Raw genomic sequence first — 12,317 nt, 5'->3', positions numbered from 1 at the left:
GCGTGCTCTAAAAACAAAACGTAAAAATATGAAACAAAATGTAATGATGAAAGGCTGCAGGCCTTAAACCTCCCTATGTTAAAGACCCAACGATCATCAATATTTTAAAAGCAAGGCTTAGTTTTAGAAAGACAGCCAGGTAGATGGAGAGGTGATCGCGTTCCTGGAGACTCCCAGGAAGGACGGCCCAGCAGAAGCTGACTCCCCACCCTCCTGTCTGCATGGACAACTTGTCCTGCAGCAGCTGTCAATCACTACCGGAGGGGCTCCTTGGCTTTTATGTGCATGTGAATAAAAGCAGTGTTTCAACATCTTAGATTCTTCCTGAGAAAATGTGCAGTTCAAATCTGGAGTTTATATACCAAGACTATCTTTCCCCCATTCTCTCCTGGGCTCCTCGAATCCATCTTTTCTGTTCCCCAAAGAAAGGCTCTTCCCTCCAGTCTAGTACAGTTACGGTTCCTGTAGAGACTGATCTCCTTGCAGTGGGCAACCTTATCCAAACAATATTTCCTGAGTCGGTACCAGCACCGCAAAGCTCAACAAGGACTACGAGATCAAGAATAGCTCATTGCATGCACAGTTTCACAGGCCTACTTAGTTCAACAGCCCGGAGGGGAGGTAAGGTTCTAATGGGAACTCCCAGGGAGGAGTCAGCTCTCCTATGTCCCACCCTGCCCCACCCCAGCCTTAGCCAACCCACAGGTCAAAACCACTTCCTCCCATGACGGGAAACAAGCAAAGGGGACAGGTCACGCAAACTGGAAGAGGGACTTCATCCCCTCATTACACACTTTTATTTATTCTTGCTTTTACTTTTGCTTAGCATCTATATTTCCTTCCTTTTTCTTCTTCTGAAAAGTCATGTTATATTTTCCTCATTCTACAACCCAGACCTACTAAATTTCTATTTCTAGAGCACAGCAAAATTACATTTTACTTTCCGCAGCTTGTGTTCACTTCTCAGAAATGTCAGGCAAAAATTTTCACTGTTGTGAAATTAGCCCTAAAATTCTTTCAAAGTTTCTTACAAGTTTTGGGATCTTATTTAACCCCAAATGCTAGCAGTAATTACAACCTTGCATTTATTTGGCTCTCTTTACCTTTCTCAAATATAGGTTGTCTCAAAAAAATGTACACACACTTTGAATAATTATAAAGGCAGTGTTTATTAAAATATATGTCATTTTCAAAATTGAGCTATCAGCTGTTAAGTGCTTTGGGATGTCATGTATATTACTTCATTTGACCCTCATGTCCTCCCTATGAAGTGTGTATAATTCTCTTTATTTTATATGAACAGAAGCTGTGAACTACACACATGTGAAAGGTACTACAGGCTTCATGCATGCCACTGAGGTTCATGTGCATGCTGACCTGGAGCAAGTTTAGGGATGTCTACTGAAAGTCTCTGCCGGTTGCTGAGGATGAGAAAAATCCAAAATTCCACTTCAGTGTTAATAACTTACATTCATGTTATTAGAAACTCAAAAGAAATATTTTAGTTCCACTACTTTACCACCCAAATATGCAGAAAACTAAAAGGGAGAAAGATTCTGCCGTATTCTTCTCAGCTCATCAGGTATGAGTTTAAAAGCAACCACCCTTTCCTCCTCTCTTCTATTCTCCATGTTTTAATAGTATAAGAACAAATTCTAGGTGAATCCCAAACCACAATGTCATTCAGTTAACACACAGTTCAGCAGTTTACCTACCACATTTGCTTTTTTAAAAGGAAGACATTTACGTTAAATTATTTATGGTTTTTAAGATCCATAAAAATGAACTTGTTGAGCAATAGTTCAGATAGCTTTAAAATATTTCAATATATTTATTGGACTTCAGGAAACTATATAAGTTTAATTAAGTGTGAATTTTAGCTTAGATGCATTAACCAGCTGGCCAGATTAGATACATTAACCAGATGGCCATGTTAACTTAGATCCATTACCCAATTAATAATTCTGAGCTATGTAAACACATTCTAACCTCAAAACCAAACTATGTGTTCACTGTGTCTGTATATAACTATGTCATTTAATTAGAGCCTAAAATTTAAATGCCAAGAATTATTCTACATATTCAAGAATAATGTGTATATGCTAAGTCCTCACTTAATTTCGATAGGTTCTTGGAAACTGTGATTTTAAACAAAATGACATGTAATGTGAAACCAATTTTACCCTAGGCTAATTGATATAGACAAGAGCTAAGTTCCTATGGCATGTCTGGTCACAAAAAACATCACCACACTTCTAATAAGTAAACATTGAAATCAGTATGAGCTCTATCTACATACATTTAAGAAAAACAAGTAAGACAATGATTTTCCAACATATTGATTGCTCTTCTGGCAGCTCAGGGCACCAGGCGGGGCTACCCTGACAGGTGCCCTTCCATCACAGGGCCACTCACACTCACACGCACACTCACACTCACACTCACTTAGTCTGGCACAATGGAGACACACCAGTTCACCTCACGTGCACATATTTGGGAGGTGGGAGGAAACTGGGGGACCCAGGGAAAACCCACAGAACATGGGGCAAACGGGAAACTCCACAGACGGTGGCTCTGGCTGGAAATGATTTTTGTTCCCTCATCAATGTTATAATAAAACATTGAATGAAACAATTATTTGAGGATCTGCTATACATTAATCACCAAATCTCTTTTGATGATCACCCACAGATACCCCTATGTAAATACGTTACTATGTAACTCAAAATAAATACATTTTTAAAATTTATGCAATAGAATATACCTTATTCAAATGTTACTAACATTCCTGTCTACAATGGAATCTAAATGTTATATAAGTATGTAAAATATATTTATGTAAAGACATCTTTAAAAAATTTTAGTGATTAAAATGTGCTTCATTGATCTGTCAATTTTAGCTTTTCTCTCTCTCATAGGATGAAATAGAGTGATTGATTCCATTTGTTTGCTATGCACCAGGGTCCCATATATCTTCCTGAAATGCTTCTAAGTTAAATGTACTACTTAACCACCACGCACCACATCTGGGCCTGACACAAGAAAGCTACTCAATCAGTCTATTGACTAAAAAGAAATGAGAACTTTTTATGAATGTGCACATTTTCAACAGATAATTTCAAGCAACAACATGTTTTTTTAAATGAGACATCACCGAAACAGTTAAAGCTCTCAGTTCTGATGTGCCTTGTGACTTATAAAAAACAGAATGCTTTTCACAAAGAATAAATCAAATGGTCAACAGCATTTATTGAAGCTTTGAGGCACTGCTCCGACTCTTGAGAGAATTCCAAGAGGAATAAGACATTTTTTTGGGCCTTGGCAACATAACTCTGTGACATGGGAGAAGGATTCCCATATACCACAAAGAAATTGGAAAAAGAAAGCTAATGTTTACAAAGTTTTACTTCAGCTGACCTCATTGCCCAAACTATATTTTATTAGCATTATTCAAACCTAATTTTATAATATTATGTTCAATCTATCACTCATAATTGCTTATTTTCTAACATAGCTACTAGTTTAATCCTAAATTGACTGAAATTTTAGATTTTCTATTATCAAAACAAAAATAAAAAATATCGATATAAGGCTATGTTATTCCATAAAAATTTAGCTCTAAACTTTTATCCATACCTACCAGCTTAAATTATTTCATTTTTATTTATATGTTAGCATAAATCTGTAGGCTTTATAAAGGGATGGGTCCATAAATATGGATGCCTACCCCAAAATTAGCAAAATAATGTGAAATCTCAGTATATCTCACTTTCTTTTGGATTGAATATCCACAATGGTTAAACAGGTATTCAAGATTTGTAAGTTCTCCATATTTCAGATGAGAAATTAGACATGTATGAAAACAGCTACTTCTCAGGAATTCCATAACTCACCAGTGACTTTCAAGATCAAAATAATATGCCTTGAACAAAAGATCAAAACACAAAATAAAGAAGAGCTGAAATTGTAGGAAGAATCTAGAGAACCAAATAGCCACTTCTATTTGTTTATGGTAGAATTATGTCTTGTTTACTTTTTATCAAGCTAAATTTTCTAATAGCAATTCTCTCAAACATTCTGCAAATGGAATTAAAAACAATAAAGGAAATGTTTGACATAATGACAATTCTTGGGCAATCTCAATAATATCTTATTGTTTTACCTGTCAATTCTATACCTGTTCATCAAATTAGCCCCATGAACTATCATTGGTACCATTCCTCTAAACCAAACAGAAACAGGAAAAAAGCAAACAGGACTCCAGCATATACAGGGTCAGGGGGACAGGGGATGTACTCATTCAGCAAATACGCTGTGGTATCTACTGTGTGCCAGGCTCTAAGATACAGAGTGCTCTCTACCAGTTCAGAGCTTGTGTGCACATGGTGACGTGACAGCGGTGTACACAGAGCGCCGGTATGATGGGGAGGGAGAGGAGTCAGCATGAGGTAGTCAGGAGGCTTCACAGAGAAGGTGACATAAGAGCTGAGCCTTGGAGGATGAAGGAAGACCTCTCGGGAAATAGAAAATGGGTAGGAGTGCCTTTCAGACAGATGGAAAGTATGAGCAAAGCCTATGAACAGTAGCGATGATCGGTGTTGGGAAGATCTCATGTGATTGATAGCCAATGCTTAGACGATGAGAACGGGGAAGATCAGTGGTGGGGCTAAAGTCCGGGGTCCTCCACTAGAAAATATGAGACTGGGTTTTAACCTGAATTCTAAATAATGGCTCCCACGGTGACCTTAATTCTGTCCCTGTGCTCCTGAAACTATAAACCAGAGAGAAAAAATAGAAATGGGTAAGAAAGAAGGATAGATATTGCCTACATCTTCCCGAGGCAGGCAAAGTCTTTGTCCCCAGTATATTGCACATCCCGTCTGCAAACTCCCATCAGTGTTCATTAAAGAATCTTGAGTCCAGGTGACCAAAAGTATTTGAAAGGTAGTCAAGAAACGATTTGTCCCTACCTTGCTTTTGAATGGTTGTGGTTACAGGGATGCCAGAGCCACTTGATTGTAGGGTGAGGAATACCGTAAGTGGTACAGGTTAGGATTTGTCTGCTGCCAAGTGGGTAGAGAGTTGGTTCTGGAAACGATGACACCACCTTTTCGTAAATCTGGGGCTTCACTGGAAGGAGAAGAACAGGACAGAAGTCAAGTGCTGTTCTACTGCCTTGTTCCTGGGCCATAACCAGAAGGACTACATTGTCACCTGTTTTGATGTTAGGGACTCAAAAACATGAACAAAAAAACAAAGAAACCCTCATAATAATGCCAATTTTTTAAAATTAGAAATGTTTTGAGAACATTAAAAAATCAATCCCAAGGTAGGTATGATTATGTTGGTAATAAGCCGTATTACTATGGAAGATAACAAGTATATATGAAATAGCTATGATGGGAGTGTAGGTGGTTTTTAAAATATTTATTTAAAATTTTGTTTTCTTTGATGTTGTTATACTGACTTTTCATTTACAAATTTTCATTACTATTACTCCTACCAAAATCAGGAGAAAGGCTGAACAGTAAACTTACCGTTTACGAGTAGAGTGGCTGTGAGGTTTTTAACCACGTCTGACTGGTTTATGCTCAGCAAGATTGTGTAATTCCCTGTGTCTTCAGCAGCTACATCTTTAATAATTAATGAATAGCCATGAACAAAATTGCGAGCAGATTTCTCCGTCACAGGTAACCCATCTTTTAGCCTGTGGTTAAACACATGATCAGTAAGTCTGCATGATCACACTACCATTTACATTTGTAAACTCAAATTTATGCATGTCAAGCCTTTGATCCTCAGCATCCATTTAAAAAAACTTAGATACTAACTTTTCAGTAAAGCCGGGTGTGGTTTTTATTCTTAATTACTTTTTTAAGATTTTTTTTTTTATTTTTAGAGAGAGAGAAAGGGAGAGAGAGAAACATCGACATGAGAACAAGAATATTAATTGGCTGCCTTCTGCACTCCGCCACCGAGGATCTAGCCCAAAACCTGGGCATGTGCCCTGACCGGAATCTAACGGCAACCTTTTGGTGCCCAGGACGACTCCCAACCAACTGAGCCACACCAGCCAGAGCCAGATGTGATTTTTAGTCTGGGAAACACTTCATATTTATTGGCAAAGCGAAGTAAGTAAGCTGAGGGAGACAGAGAAATGATGGTTCAATGTACCCATAAGGGCTCTGGTCACCATTGTGACTTAAGTAGTAACCCAGAAGCACCGGGCGATTCCCTCCAAGATATTTTCCATGAGGCTCCACCAGCAATACAAGGGCCATTGTAAGTCAGATCAATTAGATCACTTCTCCAGATAAAAATAAAAATAGACTTTCCTATTGTGATCTCATGTGGAGTTCTTATTAGCTATAGAAATGGTCACAGCAGTTGTCCCTTTCAAAAACTATAGTGAAATCAAGATTACCAAGATTTTCCCCCTGAAGAATAGTTAAGGCACAAAACTCACAAACAAAAGGTATAAACTTTTTAAAAAGTTTAACTTTAAATACAGAATTGATGCCTCGCTGTCATGCAGCTTCCTGCATCACTGAGCCCAGGAGGCTGAGCGGGGCCTGGCTCGGCCACTGCACTTGAGCACCTGACGTGCCCGTGCGAGCCTCGGTTTCTCCAAGTTTTCTATAGAATTCCTCAAAAATTTCTTCCAACTTTAAAATTCTGTAACCTCACTAAACTGGAAGGTTCTTAAAATGAGCAGTTTTTAATCTGTTAGGAGTTTATTGTGTTCTGTGTAAAGGTATATAATATTGGGCGTGGTTTTACTTCATATCCATGCATGTATCACACAGTCCTGCAAACAAATTCCTGTTACGAATGGGTCTCAGTTCCCACGCATTTAAAATGACTGTGCTCTGTTCTGTGATTACAAATATCACCTTAGTATTACTTTAAAGTATTTCCTATTAACAAGTCAGTATTTTTGAAATGGATTGATTTTCTGTTTTGTTTTAGGTCTTTGCTACTTAGTGACTGAAAAAATTGGTACTGCTTAATAGATGGGGATACTCTCAGATGAGGAAAGAAGGAATGTGCCTCCTAGAGAGATACATTAATATCTTAGATATTAGGAGCCCCAATCTCTCTTCTACTGCAACAGCATGAAGGGGCATAGAACAAATCTAATTTTCTCTTTAAGTGTCTATTAACTATTTGAGGAAACTGAAAATAAACACTATGTTCATATGATAATGAAAGCAAAGTAATCTCTGGCTGAGGAGATTCTAAAATGGCACCACTTTTATATTGTATGGACTGTTTTCCTAATTGGTTTTATACTATACTCTTTGTTTAAAATGTAATAGTTAAAGCCAAAGATATTGGCATTCAAAAGTGCTTTAAAAATGCCTGCAGATTTTAAACAGATTACATTGTTTTACATCAGGTGCTGCTACCACAAAAAAAAAAAATTGCTTAAGGAGTTTCTGAATATGCAAACTTTGAGCCAAAAAAAACGTAATTAGTTCAAGTAGGTGCATTTGTCCACCCTTGCAATGGAATAAGTCTTGACTTTATTAATGTTTGTTTGACTTTAAAACAAGACTGGAATTTTCACCCAGCTGTATATAAAAGAATTATTTTCAGATAATAAGAGAATTATTATCCTCGTCACAAGGGTCCACTTCTCCAGGGTTAATAGAGCATGTTATTTATTCAGGAGGCTTCCTAGTCATTGCCAACATGTTCCATTCAGAGGATGCTGACATCATAGGAAGGTTTAGAGATGCAGAAATTTAGTCAGGGTGAATGAATGCCTAAACTGCAATGAGCACTCAAAAAACCCTAATCCCCGCTCCACCCTGGCACAGGACCGCTCCTCCCTCTAGCCCTTCCTGCCTGCAACACTCCCAGCCAGACTCAACACAGTTCTTAGCTCCCCACTGCTGTCCTGGAAACTTAGCTTGATTATTTTTAGGAAATCAAGCCAGTGAACTCCTGCATTTTCCGACTTACAAACCTTATCATGAACTGATAGGAAAATAATTTCAGTCCTACCATGCCACTTCTGGCGGGGGAAATGCCCTCACTTTCATCGACAGCCGGTAAGACTTCTTGCCAGCTACAGTTTCAAGCACCTGCTGTTTTCGATGTTTCACAGTAATGAATGGTTCATCTTTGAAAGGAGAAATGATCAATATATTAGAAAAGGCTATATTTATGTAAACAAAACAAAAACACTCCCTCCCTCATTAAAGGGGGGTCTAAGCAATGAATAAAAAAACAGCTGAATTATGGTCAAGCTTATCAATGAGCCCAAATAGTGATTAATGAGTAAAATAACTTAAAAGTACCCTAACTGGTGAAAAACTTTCAAATCAAGTGGTTGCAAGTCCCAGAGGCATAAAAGCAGTTTCAGGCCAACAGAGAGTGAAACACCTTAAGGGTCTATACCACAACAAGAATTTTAAAAGATACTTCTAAACATCCCCCCAGCCATATGAATACAATGAGAAGAAGTTGCTCCAGGCACCCTAAAACAGCTAATTTTATATATATATAAAAAAAAACAAATGGAGAAAGTCAGAAGAGTATGAAAGGCAGTGATAGCATCGTTCCCTCGTTCCTGCTCCTCACACCGTTTTTCTTTCCGACACTGGGGTGAGTGAGGCTTTAGAGGGCTCTAAAGAGCGCCCCGTATTTTCTTAAGAGAATCTGCCTATTGAAAATGAGCAAAAACATTAGGATTTTTTGAGAGTAAAACCAGAGGTAAAAAGCATCCATTCTAAATAATTTATCGCACCATATTTTTATTTCTCTAAATTACAGTAACACCTTAGAAATTTCCTTCTGAAAATAAAGGTAAAAATGATCCTATTTTTCTGTTTTGTTTATAAGCAACACTAAATAAAGGATTTCATATAGCTTTGAATGTGACCTGAGTAATTATTAACCACAATAAATTTGTAAGGAAAAGGTTCTCTGTTCAATTCAAAAGTATTACAAGAGCACTTAGTGTGGTTTGCTTTTTGGCAGGGGGAAGAGGTGACAGTGTCCTGTTGGTCAAAAGAACATTTACTTGGTCTATAGGACCCTCCCCCAAAGCACAATGGCTAGAAAGCAGAGCTTGAGTTGCTTACCATATACAAGCACTGAGGTGTTCGCAGATCTGTAGGATGGGCCACTTGTCACATGACAGGTGTAAATGCCTTTGTCTTTGCTCTGCACTTTGTTAATAACAAGAATACTGTAGAATATATTGCCATGGGGACTGCTTTGGTCAAATCGACGCCTTATAGAGGCACTCTTATTTGTCTAGAAATAAAATGTACAACAAATTAGAAGGAGTAATTGTTCACGCTTAAAGTGGCAGCACTTCTCGGATTATTACCGAGATCAACATTTGATGCTGAAAAGCAAACCCACCTGGAGCAAAAGGTTTGGAAATTACATCTCTGTCTGGTTATTTCAAGTATGCACACAGGGGCATTTTTTTGAGAACTTCCCGTTCTTCAGAAGTTCTTGCACATACATTATCTTGATCGTTTCTCACCACCACCCAGTCAGACTGGCAGGATTATTGTCCTTTTGCAGACGCACACTGACGTGTCAAAGACACCGGCCAAAGAAGGCAAAGCTAGGTCTTTGAGTGGAAGTCTAGTCTTCCCTCCAGCACACACCCCGCTAAACAGTCACGTATTCTCTAGGCAGAGATCGCACACACAAAGGCAGGCAATATCCTTACCACTGATTTAATGGCAGTGTTTTTCTTAATAAATCACCATGTGAGTTTTCTTCTGCTTCCTTACTTGAATTGAAGGAAAAGATAGTGAGTCCTGGCCACACCTACTAAGGTGTAACACTCCCAGCTTCATTATTTCACCATTTGCACAATGCTTGCCCATTTCTGTTAAATCACACTAAATGGATCAGCCGACACTTGGCGGGTGCTGTCTCGTGTTTGCTTCAGGGGAGACCTGGAGCAGGCCTGGAGCCCGCACTGTGACCTGGCCACAGTGGCCGCTCCGGCTTTGAGAAGATGAGATCACATTGCCTTTTCCTTTCATTGTTCCTTCCTCTCTCTCTCTCTCTCTCTCTTTTTTTTAGCATTACATTTTATAGCACATAATATGTTATTTCCTTCTCTCAATTCTTCCTCATGAGAGGGCATGGAAAAAAGACTTTGGAAACTGTCCAGAACTGATATTTGTGTCTTGAACTTCTCTCCTCTGTGTCATGTTTAATAATTTCTACCCACCTATCCCTTTATTGCCTTGTTGAAACAGACACACATTTAAGTCACGTCTTCATTCTCCGCAGTAACGAGAGAGAAAATGTCACTCTCCAACATCAAAAATCCCCCGAGCTAACAGATGGAGGGGCTTTCAGCAACTTCAGTTACGGAGCCATTGCTCTCCCTTTGAGAATACTTTCATTTCCAAGTCAGAGTACCGTCGATGTCATTTCTGCCTTGGAAAACAGCTGGCCCTGTGTTTCAGAACTGAGTTGTCCAGGACTGAGCTACCAGCCACATGCAGCTATTTAAGTTAAAAGTAAACAAAACGAAAAATTCAGTTCCTCAGTCACACCAGCCATATTCTGAGTGCTCATAACCATGTGTGGCTAGTGGTTACTATATTGGATGTAGAGATATAGAATATTTCCATCTCAGGAAGTTCTACTGGACAGGGCCATTTTAGAAGGTTATTGTCTTTCAACAGATGTATCATCATTTTCTTACTTAGGGTAGCAACACTAACAGGATAAAAGTTTCTCCCCTCTTGGCATTTATTCAGAATATTTGATTGATCAAGAATATTCTATTTCTATCAAAACCCAGAAAATATTGCTATAAGTCATAGCATTTCTATTTATGAAACAATACTATTTTCTAGAAAATTCTTTGGCTAATGTATCCTTAATGTGTCCCTACAGGGCACTTGTTACACCTTTTTATTGCTAAATTATTCAACTTCCAGGGCAAGAAATGTTGATGAAAAACAATAGCTTGGGGCTGATGCATTAAACTTTCGCACATAATTTAATCATAAGTGAACTTGGTGATTGGGTGATCTGAATAGCATAACAGATGACTGTACTTGGGATATGCCACATAACTCATACTGATACACAAGAAATGAGGGCTGGACCTACTGTCAAACATTTCTGAACAGTTTATCGTAGGTTCTCCATCTACACATTTTTAAAGTAATTGTTTGCAAGGATGTTTGACTTTGTAAGGGAACCCAACTCCATCTTCATTCTTCTCATTTTTCTGAAGGACAGAATTGCTCTTTGGCACTTAGCAAATGGAACACTGGATGGCTGGGTTGCATTATCTTTTCCAAACAGGCTCCAATCAGGGGCCTGACTGTCTGCCAGTATCTTAAATGAATGCGCTGACAACTTCTTGTTGTTGTTGTTACAAAAGATAGTCCCTGCCTGGCGTTAGTGATAAATTTCTCTCTCATCTCTAAATCCTAGAGAATGGTTTCCAAGGATGAAACAATCCCTTTTTCCACTCAGAATCATGCAATAGAAATACCAATCTATACACTTCAAAACAAAACCTCTGCACATCAAAAGACCATATCTATGCCTACCAGATTCATGAAATGCCAGACCAAAAAAGCACCCACCAAACCCAAAGCTTCTTTATTGACTCAAACTGCCATAGGAGTCAAATATTCCGATTTTCCCACTGCAAAAACACGGTGGCATTTCACTTACTAAAAATAAATACTATCCTACAGAAGAAATAGAAAAATCGGTCACTCACTTGACCAGGGTAAGTCCAGCTGATTTTAACTCTCGTATTGAAGGGTGTGGTGACAGTACAGTTGAGGGTGAGAGTCTGACTTCTGAGTAACCTGACAGGGCTTGGTGGGCTTATTTGGACATCTGAGATTGTAGTGGCTGCAAGTATAAGAAATAACATGTTTTAAAATCAAGGTTTCATTAAGCAGATTAAACCCTGAGTATTTTGGTTTATGTTCTCGCCATTGGAACATCACTTACTTTGTCGATATGTGAGATAGTTTGTCTGGTACAAATGTCCGTTGACGGTTGTCTCACAGGTCAGAAGGCCTATTTCTTCGTATGTTGCATTTGAAATTAAAAAGCCCTTCCTACTGTCCCAGGTTATTCTTTTTCCATCAGGGATCAGAGTATGAAATGGAAACTGGAAAGGAAGGAACATGCTTTAACAAAATCATATTAACACAGTGGCAGTAGCATTCACTAGTAGGTTTTGAAAACATAATTTTCATCTAAAATACAAATAGCACAGGTAAAAATCCAGTTTATTATAAGCGGGTCTTCAGTTTTCTTTATATGTAGCAATATATACATTTATTATGATAAGT

General features: G+C 38.4%; 1 protein-coding gene across 3 annotated transcripts in view; it reads right to left on the bottom strand.

The window, feature by feature from the left end:
- The window catches only part of FLT1 (fms related receptor tyrosine kinase 1), a 204,534-nt gene that overhangs the window by 130,614 nt on the left and 61,603 nt on the right, over positions 1-12,317 (bottom strand). For all 3 annotated transcript variants that reach the window (XM_036299247.1, XM_036299248.1, XM_036299249.1), the window contains 6 exons: positions 11,971-12,133; positions 11,732-11,868; positions 9,093-9,267; positions 8,011-8,128; positions 5,538-5,707; positions 4,971-5,130 (listed from right to left, as the gene is read on the bottom strand). In XM_036299247.1, the coding sequence (XP_036155140.1) occupies positions 4,971-5,130; positions 5,538-5,707; positions 8,011-8,128; positions 9,093-9,267; positions 11,732-11,868; positions 11,971-12,133 (923 nt within the window). The remainder of the gene's footprint in view (positions 1-4,970; positions 5,131-5,537; positions 5,708-8,010; positions 8,129-9,092; positions 9,268-11,731; positions 11,869-11,970; positions 12,134-12,317) is intronic.

Source organism: Myotis myotis, unplaced genomic scaffold (assembly GCF_014108235.1).
Source record: "Myotis myotis isolate mMyoMyo1 unplaced genomic scaffold, mMyoMyo1.p scaffold_m19_p_3, whole genome shotgun sequence".
In the NCBI taxonomy this organism is placed as follows: Eukaryota; Metazoa; Chordata; class Mammalia; order Chiroptera; family Vespertilionidae; genus Myotis; species Myotis myotis.
Note: the sequence above shows the minus strand (reverse complement) of the source record. Positions and strands in the feature narration are given on the sequence as shown.